General features: G+C 55.8%; 1 protein-coding gene across 12 annotated transcripts in view; it reads left to right on the top strand.

The window, feature by feature from the left end:
* Positions 1–13,540, top strand: part of LOC122363391 (low-density lipoprotein receptor-like) — a 47,186-nt gene extending 33,646 nt beyond the window's left edge. For 2 of the 12 annotated variants that reach the window (XM_043332606.1, XM_043332604.1), the window contains exons 8-19: positions 827–849; positions 932–1,033; positions 2,242–2,490; positions 2,947–3,106; positions 5,555–5,695; positions 7,333–7,551; positions 8,091–8,445; positions 8,626–8,827; positions 9,308–9,997; positions 10,592–10,749; positions 11,056–11,202; positions 12,344–13,540. In XM_043332606.1, the coding sequence (XP_043188541.1) occupies positions 827–849; positions 932–1,033; positions 2,242–2,490; positions 2,947–3,106; positions 5,555–5,695; positions 7,333–7,551; positions 8,091–8,445; positions 8,626–8,827; positions 9,308–9,997; positions 10,592–10,749; positions 11,056–11,202; positions 12,344–12,385 (2,488 nt within the window). In that variant the 3' untranslated portion in view covers positions 12,386–13,540. Of the gene's footprint in view, positions 1–826; positions 850–908; positions 1,034–2,241; positions 2,491–2,946; positions 3,107–5,554; positions 5,696–7,332; positions 7,552–8,090; positions 8,446–8,625; positions 8,828–9,307; positions 9,998–10,591; positions 10,750–11,055; positions 11,203–12,343 lie in introns of all 12 variants that reach the window. The other 10 variants (XR_006253361.1, XR_006253359.1, XM_043332605.1 and 7 more) reach the window with 5 other exon arrangements.
* Positions 13,541–13,828: the final 288 nt, after the last annotated feature.

Here is a 13,828-nt window from a genome sequence, read left to right as displayed (position 1 = left end):
CACTCTACTGGCCAGTGGCCAAGATATTTGTCGGCGTTAGTGTTCAGACCAGGGAGCCACCGGCCCGGAACGCCGCTGCTACCGCCCGCCTGGGGACTACAAATTCGACCAGATATACCGCCGCACATCAACTTTTCCGGCGATCCGAGCTGTAGCCAGTAATTGAACAACTTCCGGGGGCGGTAGCGACCGCCTGTGTCACGGAAAGTTGGCCGCTCGGCCCTCGGGAAGACTAGGGACGCGGCTGCTATATTGCAGGAGTCTCCAGCTCGTGAATAATTCCAGTTCATGGACCCGCGGACCGTCAGTCTAGCCGGTTAATTATTCTGCTGGGATTAGCGGTGATAAACGCAACTTGAAATTACCGAAATGTGAAAATTGCGTCATCAATTGTTCATAATGGCATTGTTGACTGGCACTGTATGCATTAATGACTTTACCGGCATTAACTCTTGCCATTCCATCATGGTCGAATGAGGTTATGAGGTTGCATTAAAGTTCACTTTGAGGTAGCCTTTGCATATTGCTCGTCAGAGTCGCGTGGCTACGTTAAATACGTAAAATGTATACGTCAAATGTATTCTACGTCTTTGTATTCACGTCAGATGGTGGTTAATGGTCTGACCTGAAGTGACCTCACAGGAGCCACCCTGACCCAGTAGGTGCATTCCACCTGTGTGTCGCTAATGCAGATTTCACTACGTGACCTCGTGTGACCTCACGTGACCCTCCCTGACCCGACAGGTGCACCCCGCCCGTGTGCCGGGACGGAGAGTTATACTCCGTGACCTCAGGTGACCTCAGGTGACCCGCCCTGACCCGATAGGTGCACCCCGCCCGTGTGCCGGGACGGGGAGTTATACTCGGTGACCTCAGTTGACCTCAGGTGACCCTCCCTGACCCGACAGGTGCACCCCGCCGGTATGCCGGGACGGGGAGTTCCAGTGCGGCGGCGTGTCCGAGTGTATCGCCAGGAAGCTCGTCTGTAACGGTGCCGCCGACTGCCGCGACGCCAGCGACGAGGCCAACTGCAGTGAGTTGCTTATTTCATGATAAAAATGATATGTTTGTGCTTTTATGTATTGTTGAGACTGTCGAGATATATGCCGATGAGTAGACCCGCCATCGCTGCGCCCTTCCTCTTCGGAGCTCGGTAGGGCTCTCCATTGTTTTCTATGCAGAGCTCTCTAGAGCTCCCCTCTCCCTCGCTTCCACCACCACAGCTACATTGTCTTCTCACCCATATCCCGGTATGCACTACATCCCCGTCCTCTGTTTGCCAGTCCCCTGTCATTATTCTCTTCCGCACCCGGCTCTCCGTCCCCTCCGTGACTCGCTGCTCGGGAGATGTAATATGGTCTCAATGGTGTGGAATAATTCAGATTTGTTGGCCGAGGTGAATTATGCGATGCCATTGACGGGATATGAGGCCGCGAGCTCCATACCGGATAATGCGGCTCATATATGCCGAGAGAATGGGCTCATGAGTCGACCATCTCTGTGTCATCGCTCATCCCCGGCTTATCTTTCGGCCGCTGTTCTTTGGATCTCCTTTCTGCCGTTATGACTGACCTTTCGGTGCCGAATGCTGACCTATCTGGGCGGCTCTCCGGTGTCGAAGGCTGGCTTTTCACGGCGCTCAGCGGCGAGCTGTAAAGGCGGATCCTCGCGGCGGGTGTGCGCCCCTGATCCTCTGTCCGTCCGCCCTGAGTGGGCTGTGTGAGCCGCCGGCGATAGCCACCGGCTCCGTCCGCCGGCGCCGCTGTCACCGTCTTTTTAAACCGAGCTCGGCTGGCCGCTCACGTCAGCCGTCTGAAATGGACTGGAAGCCGCGGCCGGCGCCGGCAAGCCGCAAACAAAGGCTGTGGCCCGGCCCCGGTCAGTGGGAGGCTGTTCTTAGTGGACGTCCGCTGCTGGTGCTCGCGGTGTAGAGTCCGTTACCGCCGCCCTAAACTCGACGAGACACTTTCAGAGTGGTCCCGTGGCGGACCTGGCATTGTTAGCGCCGTGTCTGTGGTCGCTTAGGTGATAAACCTCCTGTCCATGGACACTCGGACCGAGTTGGGAGCGCCACAGTGTCTGGTAGTGGCGGCCGTCTGAGAGCGTTTCACTGCTCATTCCGACCATCTGACCGTGATTGTATGACCGCTGCCGACTCCCGGTGGCTGGCTACGACCTCTCCCTCACCGGCGGCGGTGGCCGCGTGACCTCTCCGCTGACCTCTGCCCGTCTCTGTTTCAGCGGTGACCCCGCCCTGCGACCCGGACCAGCAGTTCAGCTGTGCCAACGGTCGCTGTGTGCAGATCGAGCAGGCGTGTGACGGCTCAGACGACTGCGGCGATGGCTCGGATGAGAGCGATCTGTGCCAGCTCAATGAGTGCTCGCAGAATAATGGCGGCTGCAGTCACGGCTGCCGCAACCAGCCGGTCGGGCACAAGTGCTACTGCCCCAGCGGATACCGGCTCATGGATGACCAGCGCACCTGTGACGGTCAGTGGCGCGACGGAAACGAACGACGGCGCGCGGGAGACGAACAATTACTTGTTAGATGTTTGATGCATAAGCTGTCCGTTCTATCAGTTCAGTTTAGATTAATCGTGTCCTTTTGCTAGAATTTGCGCGAATGGTATGAGATATAACACATTACTTTGGATTTGGCAATGTAATTTTGCACCTCTTTCATCTTCCGCAATTATCTGTCAGTGCTCTGCGGATTAAAGTGTCTGGCTTTGTTTAGGTTACCCCGGGCGGCGATTTGTGTCGCAGTTTAATTAAAACCAGAATAGATGATACGGTTTCCGGCCATTGACATTGATATCGCAGCCGTCGTTGACGTTATCTGGTTACATTATACAAGTCAGCCGTGCTCACAGCACTGACTCAACAAACAAGCTATCGTCTCTCCCATGGGATGAGAGCTAACCCTCCCCTCTCTTCCTGCGGCAGATATTGACGAGTGCCAGATCCCCGGGTCGTGCAGCCAGACCTGCATCAACACCAAGGGCTCGTACAAGTGCGAGTGCCTCGAGGGATACATGCGTGATCCGGCCGACCACACGTTCTGCAAGGCGGTGGAAGTGCACGCATCACTACTGCTCACTCACATGTAAGTGTCGATAGATAGGTCGATAGACCTCAGAAGGGACGGGTGGAGTCGGGTCGGACTCGGCAGCAGGTGGGTGGATGGATGGTCGGCGCCGCTCGTCACTCTTGGCTCGCCGCTCGCCGCCCACGTCTCTGCGGTCCATCACGGTGCTCCGTGGCGCCCCTCTGCCGCTCCGCCGCCGATGGAGCTCGGAAGTCGTAACCTTTGTTCCGGTGGCGCGGTGAGATCGATGACCGGCCGAGCCGTCGGCGCTGAGGCACAAACCGGCATCGCACCGTCAATCTCGGCCGGCAACTTGGCCGCGCCGACCTTTGCGACGCCCATGGCCACGGTTGTTTGGCGGCGCCTAGCTGAGTGAGTAACTTTGTCTACCGACACGGCCTGGCGCCGGTCTCAGCGGGATGCGCCGGCCGGCCGAGTGCGGGCTCTGATGGCCAGTTGGCGCTATCTGGGTGATTTACCGAGCCAGCTGGTGGAGTGATCGGCGCAGTCATTACTTCGTCAAACCTCTGGGGAGGGAGAGAAATACCTGCAGCCGCAGAAAGTCTGCGAAAGTGAGGGGGGAACTTTGGGTAGTCCCTTGGGTAGAAGCTGAATGGATTGAAAAAGTTTCTAACGTATTATTGGTATTCCTGGAAACCCACTGCTGCCACTGAGGTCTTGCCTCTTCCTATTTCTCTGCACTTTAAGTCTAGTCGAACCTTGCATTTATTTCCTGAGGCGTCTGATCGCTCCGCGCTGATCCAGGCTGCCCCGGTCGGCTGGTCGGCAATGCCGGCCGCCGGCGCCGGGCGTCTTGATTAGCCCCGGGGCCAATCGGCCGTGTGCCCGTGATTTACCGCTCGGTCGACCATACATCCAGCGTCACGCGGCCGTCCGCGGCGCCGAACGCTCTCTGATTAACCCCCGGCCGCCGGGTCCCTGATCGGGAGGGCGCGTGGAAGGGCACCACACCGCCGGGCATCTGTAATGGAGTGATTCGGGGAGGCGGCCGGCAGGTCAGACTACCGAGAGGCGGTATTTTTGGAACGGCCCTGAGCCCGACACTGCAGAGATCTGTCCGATGCCGCGGGGATTCAGAACGCTTCGCTGGGCTGAATGGCACCGCTGGCTACGTGGTTGGGTCGGTTCAAGTGCAGGAGTCTGTGCCAACGACTGGAGACCTTTATCTGTTAATTGAATCTGGTGCGGATTCTGTCGTCAGGTCGGTTACCACTCGTCAGGTGGTGTCGTTGCTGAGGCTCCCTGTCCTTTAATTAAAATTTGTACGAATTTACTTTATATGATTGCGCTATGGATGATTTTTATTTGCATAAAATACCCTCAGATCTAAAATGATCAATTTCCGTTCTTTGTGTCCGATTGTACCTAAATATATAATGTATTAGAGGCTCAAAGTTACGCAGCTTCATCAGCTTGTGAAAAGCTCTTTCGGTTCTCATTTCCTCTGCTGAATGCACCCTGGGCATTGCCGCCAGAGTCAATATTCCACGAATGAATATAAATATTTCTGTGGAATTTCCACATTAGTACGCGGACTGTCGTGAATGCAGACGCTCATGTACTACAGGTAGCCATGTCTTTTTGCCATTGCTAACCAGTGCCGTTGTGCGCTGGTTCCCTTCATCCCGCAATCTTTACAGGAACAATATACGAACTAATTTGGGCGCCGGAGGCTTTCGTGTCTACCTCTGGTACTGACGCGTGCTTTGTTATTATAGTTACGTTGTACCACAAAGCAAAGGCGCTAAATGAGACCCGACTTCAAAAGAAGTTTTTGCTGAGGAGGCGACCTAGATGGAAGCTTGTAAGGGAAGCTCTGTTTTTGTCATGTCGGCCTGCAGTAATGGATGACGGCGCCGCGTCAGGCCCAGGGATGTTGTTAGCGATAGTGACCGCCGGCCGGCCGGGCCGAGATTTAGGGCTGGACTGCGGCCAGCGGCGGTGGAGGTCCTGCTGGCTCTATCGGCTCCTGTGAGCGGTATATCTGCCGGGCCGTGAGCCGGCGGCCTGACAGCTGGCTCCAGTTGAGCAGTCAGACACAGATGTGGGCCGGCTGACCGACCGGCCGGCCCGGCGGGCGGGGTGTGATTATAGTCACCACCTGACAGGCGGACAACTGGTGCCGATTGTCGGTCACACCCACGGCACGCCCCCGTTAGGCACGGAATTCCGAGAGCTCTCTCCCTCCCCGCTCCGCCCTGCCCCGTTCAGCTGGTAAGTGTTCAGCTGCGGGCATATCCTGGCGTCAGGATGCGATGTTAGCAGTGGTATCAGATGCATCGCGCCCACTACTCACTGGAAATGATGCCTCTCTGATCTCTTTGCCAATATTCCGTTCTATTTCTATCGCCCTGTGCTACCGTATTTTATTTAGAATATATTTTCGGTAAAACTGCGCTGTGGATGTTAAACGACTGGCTAACCCATCTGACCGTGTGCCCTCAGGACCGATATCCGGAAGGTGGGCCTGTACCAGCGTGAGATCACCGAAATTGTCAACAACACCCGTGTGGCGACGGCCGTCGACTACGAGTTCCGCACCGGCATGGTGTTCTGGTCGGACCTCAGCGACAACCGCATCTACAAGTGAGTTCCTCAGAGAGTTAGGCGGGGGAGGGGCACTCAGCGACAACCGCATCTACAAGTGAGTTCCTCAGAGGGTTGGGCGGTGGTAGGGGGCTCGTCGACGCTCGCATCCGTCCTGACCGCTCGGCCGAGACGCGTCCGGCCGCAGAGGGCCGGCCGAGCGCCGAGCCAATCTGAGGCCGTCCTGACGAATGGCACCGGCCACTTTTTGCTGGCCGGGCGCAATGGAGCGTTGGAGCTGTCGCGGCTCGGACCGCCTTTGGTGGGAGCTGGCGCAGCCGTCTGACAGAGCTGCGGCAGCCCCGCGGCGCCGGCTGCGCCCGCAGAAGCGGCGTCTGGGGAGCGTATTTGCCGCCGTCGCCGCCGTAATGGGATTTCTGGGTGACGGGTGATGACGCACTGCCGCTGCCGTGTCGTCGAGAACACCCTCGGGGGAGTGGGAACGTAATGTCGCTCCAGCCTGGCGCAGCCCGGCTGAGCAGATACATACCGTGTGGTGTGACACAGTCACAGTCGCGCCCACGGAGGTATTACAGCGTTCCGCTGATACACCGCCGGAGGCTGATACTCGGTCCGACCTGACCTGCGGGCTGTCTGGCTATGATTGCCTGTGCTCTGATCGGTTTGTCCGCGCTCCGGGTGAGGCGGTCCGTCGGCCGTCGGTCACTCGGTACAGCGGCCACGGCTGCGGCGTTAGATAGAGCCGGTCCGGTGTTAATTACAGTAATGGGCCGGCCGGGCGCTGGTGCGCGGAGGCGAGTCGATGGGAGCGCTTTGAAGAATGAGAGGAGGCGCCGTGTAGGAGAGCGATGGTGGCCGTCTAACGATGGAGAGGGAGGTTAGGGATGGGAGATACTGAGCAGTGGTAGCAGTGTCTGGTGTGACGGTGGTATTAGATGGGAGGCGTCACGCAACGCTGCCACGGTCTCCGCCTCCGGGAAATCAGTTGGTGTCTGTATGAGGTATGGTCAATGGTGTCTCTTATGACGGTCTTTTGTGGCGCGAAGGGAGGTGTGCTGTATGAGATCAGTAGTTCAGTCATTCATCCCCGAGAAGACTGCGTTAGTTGAGTTAGATTCACGGCTTTGATGTCTTCTCAGATCAGTCTTATGCTATTAGCTGCGTTGGCCAGTGGCCTCCTTTCTGAGGGTATGTGAGTGGTGTCATTTCCAGACATTTCTACGCCGCGCTGTCAAACATCAAACATCTTGTGATGTGTCCTAATCTCACATCCTAGGAGCACATCCAACGAGCCTGTGGATGACAGAAGCTGTCCGTGACTGTCGCCAGTGCTCACTGATGTCTACACTGTCCCAGAAACGAGCGTGTCTAACCCAAATGGCGTGACTGGGTGGCGTGCTGACGTGTCTGACTCGAGCTAAGTTACAACCACTGCTTTGTGTCGTGACCGAATATTGGGCTCCTGTCACGAACCCTGGGAAATTCGACGCCACCCTAGAGCGGATGCTCCATGTGGTGTCCTACAGCGCTGCAGAACTTTTGCAGCAACGTGTCACTTCTTAGTTCTGTCTCTGCTGGCGCGTGTGAGTCACGATTGATCCGTTGAGTCGATGAGTCGATGATCTCCGATGGCTACGTGACCCTTGTTCTGACATTACATTTCCTTTGACTCGCAGAGCGCCGATTGACGAGGGAGCGGAGCGGACGGTGGTCGTGCGGAATGTGAACGCCGAGGGTCTGGCCGTCGACTGGCTCTACCGCCACCTCTACTGGATTCACGTGGAGAAGGACAACCACCGCATCGAGGTGTCCGACCTGGACGGCAACTACCGCGCCACACTCATCAGCAAGGACCTGATGAAGCCCCGCTCTATCGCTGTCGAGCCCATCGAAGGGTGAGTTGACTTTAGATTAGGCAATGTGGGCTGTGCTGATGGGTTATTTCCAGACTTATTTACATATTATTTACAGTTTGAAGATGGTTTTGGCAAGCAACTGTCAGGCCTCGCGGCGCCTGTTAAGACTTTTAACCTCCTGAGTGCTGATTACCTGTGTGTGTGTGTGGGTGGGTGGGGGGGGGGGGGGGGGGTATGTATCTTTTTGTCGCATGACGATGCTGAATAAACAATAATAATAATAATAATAATATTGAGAGAAGTCTATCGTTATTTTGATGTCGATGGCTAGTCGCGGATTCAATGGTATCAACTCATCAGTGCGTAAATGGATAATGCTAGATAAAACACACGGTCGATAAAAATATTGCTTTCCTTTCATTCAACCGCAGCTGGCAGCAGACATGAAAACACTAAGCGGGCTCATATGTTATTCGTTCGGTCCTAATGTTCAATCTGTATATTGTTGAACATTTGCTGATCACGGTACGCCTCCGTTTGGACGTTGCTCACGCGCCACCCGTCCTCCACCTCCACAGCTGGATGTTCTGGTGCGACTGGGGCGAGAACCCGCGGATCGAGCGCGCCGGCATGGACGGCAGCCGTCGTCAGGTCGTGGCCGACACGCGCCTCCAGTGGCCCAACGACGTCACGCTAGACCTGGTGAAGCGCCGCGTCTACTGGGTGGACGCCAAGCTGAAGCTGATCGAGAGCGCCGACCTGGACGGAGCGAACAGGCGCATCATCATCAGCAGCGGGAACACGCTCGACCATCCGTTCGCCATCACCACATTCGAGGACTCTATCTTCTGGAGCGACTGGAACAAGATGAGCCTCTTCAAGGCTAACAAGTTCACCGGCTCGGCTGTCACCAGCGTGGCTCCCACCGGCAAGGTAAGAGGTTGTTACGATTTTGACTTTTGCAGCCAGTGTTGTATGATTATGCATATTTGAGACACTACCACAAGCTGTAAATACGACGTTTCTTGATATGCTGGTGTTTTATCATTATTTCTATCCAATGTCTACTCTGCCGTTCTGTGTTTGACCCTTTCCGCTACCGCTGTCCCACAGGTTCAGTTCCCGCTGGTTGTGCGCGTGTACCACCCGTACCGTCAGCCGAACGGCACCAACCACTGTCTACCCATCAACGGACAGTGCTCGCACCTCTGTCTGCCGGCGCCGGCGAGCGACGAGCAGGGCGGCCGACGGACGGGCTGCGCGTGCCCGGCCGGTCTGCGACTGACCCAGGATGGTCTCACCTGCACCGAGAGAGGTCAGTGGCGGAGACGGGGTCACCGTGGGGACGGTACGGGGTCACAGGCCATTGGGGATGGCGAGAGGCTATTAAAGTCACGGTGGTTGGTGGCGAAGGGTTGTGAGGTTCACGGACTGACAATAAGAGGTGAACGGGTTTGCCGAGGCAAGGCTCACACCTACAGCATGTGGCATGTGAATATTAATGCATACGGCACGGTTTGGTTGTGGGTACTGACGCCAGTTGGATGAGGGGGCAGGCTGCACTGGCGTTGTCCTCCCGTCTTTTGCTGGAATATAAATGGTGTGGTAGACCTGTCCTGGTGGCGTGGTGTTTCTAATTGTGGCGTAAGGTTCCGCCGCATGTGATCGTAACAAGTACGTGATTTTAGTTACGTTTGCTGGAAGCATGCGTGCACGTTTGTTTTACCCTGTAATTATCGGACGTTTGTTTTTTTTTTCGGCCGGATGGTTATGTCTCGTTTATGTTCCCTTTCAGGAACGCATGACAGGTCTGGGAACAACGGAAAAGAGCCGCACTCGTTTGGCATGCTTAGGACCGTCTCTCCCCTGGCCACACTGGATGTTACCCATCCAAACGCCACCGCCCTCGCCGTTCAGTCTCACTCCGAATTCGCCCATCTGCAGGCGCAATCCACGGTTTATCCCGAGGCGCGATTCACTATTCTAAGCCATATCGGCGGCACCTCTTCTCCCGCTGACCACATGATACCGTCAGCGTCAGACGTTGCGCTTGCCTCCTCCATTCCTCCCTCCTTCCAAAATCCTGACCCTTTACTTTCTCCCACGGAAGGTCCGCCCACCTCCTCCATTCCTTCATTATCCACATTTTCTCATCCTCTTTTACCAACTTCAGAAGATGCGTCTGTCTCCCCCATTTCCCCATCCTCTTCAGTCTTGGTCTCTGCGACATCTGAGTCGCAATCGTCACCGTCTGTGGATAGTATCTCCGTATCCACCGTAGTAAACGCCACCGCACCACACCTCCACTCTGACACCTCCGCGTCCGTCACCGACCTTCCCACGCAGCTGTGGGGCTTCCGTCCCCCGGCCCCACGTCCTCGCGCCGCTATATCGGGAGAGGTGTCCGGCTCACCCCCTGACGACAGCGGAGAGAGCACCGTGGGCCTTCCTGCACAAACGCAACCGGCGCCGGCAGACAGCGACGGTACGGCATGGGTGCCGGGTTGTGGATGTGGATGTGGATGTGCATAAATCATGCATGCATATTTGCTGGGTATTGGATATAAACTGGGATACTAAACTGGACACTTAACTGGGATACCGGTGATTGGTTTAATAACTCATTTGTTATTGGAGGGGAAAGGAGTGTATGTACCTCTCTCAGAATATATTGCTCACTGGCCTACGGCTTTAACTGGGGGTCTGATTTGATGGCATTGGGGAGGGATGGATAATGCTTCTCTCAGGAAGTTCGTCGTCGTTACACGTGTCGGTGAACCCCAAAGTTCTGACCGTTCATGAGTCGCTGAGTAGAGTCCCAGGGCAGCTAGTATCATCCCCCGTTAAAGTTTCCGATCATCTTCCGAAGTTCATGTACCCGTATTTGATCAGCCGCGAGTTTTATTAGTTTTGTTGATAACTCTCCAGTCGAACCCGCTGACCCTAGTTCGTTGAACCATTGTCGCTCTCGGCATCTGTGTACCCTTACTCTGCCCCGCACTATCCTTGCATGCCTCTTTCTTTTCCTCCCAGCACCGTCTTCCTTTCTGTTACGACTGACACTCCGTTCCGTCTCCAGGTGTGAAGACCATCGGCGCGCCCAAGGTCACCTCCCACCCGCGGCAGACGGCACCCGATGGCGGGTCGTCATCCGCCTTCCAGGAGTCCGCCTCGGATGGCGTCATCGCCGGCGTTGTCATCGGCGGCATCGCCTTCCTCTTCATCGTCGTGGCCGGGGTGAGTGTGGGGCGATGACGTCAGTTCCCCGGTGTACCACCGGCCTCTGGAATACGAATCAATATTGCACACGCCAACGTTTTCACAGAAGCAACGTACACAATGTGTTCCAAGCACTGTTTGCATTGTTAAAGTTTTAGAAACTGCGTAGGCAGTCGGGGAGGGTAGGTAGTGGGAGCCTATTTGTGCTTCTATGCTAGCCCGATATCTATGGAACTAAATCTCTGATAAATACGCCATTCAAAGACCAGTGTTTGCAGAATTGAACTGCGAGCTCACGACGTCGTCCCGTTGTCTCGTTTACAGCTCCTTTACATGATGTACCGTATGGACCCGAGTCGGTTCCGTGGCTTCCGTAACATCGATAACCCCATCTATAAAAAGACGACCGTGGACGGAATCAAGTTGGAAAAGTCGCGGAGTCCCGCTCATGCTGGAAGGGGCAATGAGGAGGTAAGAACAGCCGCCCCTTCGCGCAGTCAGCGTGGGGCTATCGATATTACTGGCGTATGGTTAGCTTCTGCAGCCGGCGTTGCTTTGACTTTCTGCGATGATAGTACCACGCTTGCACTCACTGCCGCCGTAACGCGTTGCCTCTGTGGCTGTCGATGAGCTGACTGAATGAACTCACAATTGCTCACCGCACTCACTCACTCACTAACTCACTGTCTCACCAAACAAAGTCGTCACTCACTCCCAGCTCACAGTGTGTTGCCACTGCTTACACGGGCACTGGTCTGTCTGTGTCCCGTCTGTCCTCTGTGGTGTGTGACTGACTGAGGACCCCCTGCCCCCCCCCCCCCCCCCCCGCTGCGGCCGCAGCTGAGCGTTGAGTCAATGCTGGTCAGTCATGTGTGCTGAAAAAGCCACGAAACGGTAAATGGCTGCCACCGTCACTGCATGCTTGTTCAAATGCTTTGATCCGTGGACTGACTCAGTTTCCGGAATGACTGAGCTTGGACGGGATTTCGGTGATGGTCAGCGCAAATTTCGGTCTTATTTTATTATTTTATTGACGTGTCGAAATGTTCATAGACCTTTGTAAGCCGTATTCAGAGGTCTATGATAAGGTGAATGTTTGACATGGCTATGGGAATCCATTATGAAGCATGTCGTACCCTGGTCTTTTATTTTTGTTTGATATTGATTTGATGCGGCTGTCGTCTTATAAGAAAAACTTATTTGATTTCTTGTACGTAGTTAGATTCCATTCCAGCTTCGTTTCGATTGATTGGTTCCTACATTCACTGTAATGTTGATGATTGTGTTGGGATAAGATTCGAGACTGAAGAATCTGTGTGGTTGAATATTGCTAGTATGCTTTTGTAGAAGCACGACTGGACCAATTACCCTCAGCCCTTCTATTGCAACCAACAATTTGTTACATTTTAATGCAATTTTGTCTAAACGGATTGGGCGTACACGGGCCCTCCATAAGTAGGTAGTTCATCCCGCTTACAGCTGTTGATGATGTATGCTTCCTTATTACCCCGACCCATCAATATGAGCCGCAGCGCCGCGCCCGTGTTAGAGCCGTACTCTGTGACCTCCGAGGTGACCCTTCACGTCTGACCTGACCCCCCTCTGTTTACAGAGCATGCAGCCGCTCAACAGCCGACCGCAGCACGTGGTCTGAACACCGGCCCACCTCCTTCTGTGATACGCCCACGCACCTGGGGCCGAGGGCCGCCCGCCCGCCCGCCCGCCTCAGCCTCAGTCTCAGCCTCAGCCATGTCTAGTCCACGCGCTTGCCGCTAGTGGCGCTAGTGTCGCCGCTGGCACCGGGTCGCGGTCCTCCCGAGCCGCTCACCGTGTGGTGTGACGCACGAAGGACCACTCCTGGGCCAATCAAGCACGTGTCTCTGTGGTGGGGCTGGCGGCGCTGGGCGTCGCCATACTGCGCTGGACCGCACGCTGTTCCCGCACCAGGGTCCAACTCAGTGGGCGGCCCGTGAGACGCGAGAAGGCGGCTCGTGAGACGCGCAGGCGCCTCGCCGACAGTCAGTGACTCTTGCGGACGGCGCCAGGGCGGTGCGACCTAACGGCGAAAAAGGGAGGGGCTTTAAACTGTATCGTGCTCAGTACGGTCCTGTGTCGGCGCCAAAAGGAATATCCTTATTATAATGTCTTCCCTTGGCTCAACAGGGGCAGACTCGTGCATGCAGAACTATTTATTTGCTCCCCGCACTCTAGCTGCTTGTTCTCGGTTGATATTTTGCATGCGCAGCGGAGCGGCGACCGACTGGCCGACCGATAGTACGTTGTTAGGCCTATAATTGATAGGAACCAGGTCATTGTGATACGGCGAGGTCGGCGGCGCCGTCGTTTTTCGACGTCGCTGGCCGGCGGCAGTGCGGTAGACCCACTGGTCTCGTGCGTGTTCGTGTTTGTCTGCGTGTGTGCGCGTGTCGGTGTGCGTGCGTGCGTCTCGTGCCACGGCTCGCGATATTATTGTGTTCGATGGTGTCCTGCGGCCGATTTGCCCGTGTCCTAGGGTGTGTTGTGTAGGTCGCCGGCGGCAGCAAGGGCTGGTCGACAGAGCTTTCGCTATGCTAGTTGTTTGAGTTTGAGAGCGCGCGAACGACGACCGAGTGGCGCGACGGATCCCATATTTATTTTGTACATATCGATTAGCATGTGTGCGAAACTGTCATTAAAGAGGTCAACTCGGCCGTGCCCCGAGGCTATGTCACCGCGCGCTTCATATATTTGGGCTTCGGCCGCCATCCCCGTCTGACCGTCACTAACCAGTGGCCGGCCAGAAACCGGAAATAGACACCATTTTTGAAGACCGGCTGCGTTTGAGAATGGACGTTCACGTCGTCATCGGTGAAGGGTTGGGAATAGGGCCTGTTCCGGTTGGAACTTTGAGCGACATGTCTCAGCGGAGTGGTCGTTTCGGCTCGTTTATGAACGTGGACCGGATGGGGTGAGGTTCCGGGAGGCCGGAGGAGGGGCTGCGGAGAGAGAACACCGGACGACCTAACGACTTGGCTACGGGGCCCTTAAAACGCTGGCTAGCGCTTCGATTACCGACTAGGTAATCCGTTGGGAGAGGCTGAGGTGACTGGCTCGTATA

The sequence above is a fragment of the Amphibalanus amphitrite genome, unplaced genomic scaffold (genome assembly GCF_019059575.1).
Source record: "Amphibalanus amphitrite isolate SeventyFive unplaced genomic scaffold, NRLGWU_Aamphi_draft 000619F_arrow, whole genome shotgun sequence".
NCBI lineage: Eukaryota > Metazoa > Arthropoda > Thecostraca > Balanomorpha > Balanidae > Amphibalanus > Amphibalanus amphitrite.
The sequence above is the reverse complement of the archived record's forward strand: the minus strand, read 5'-3'. Positions and strand labels throughout refer to the sequence as shown.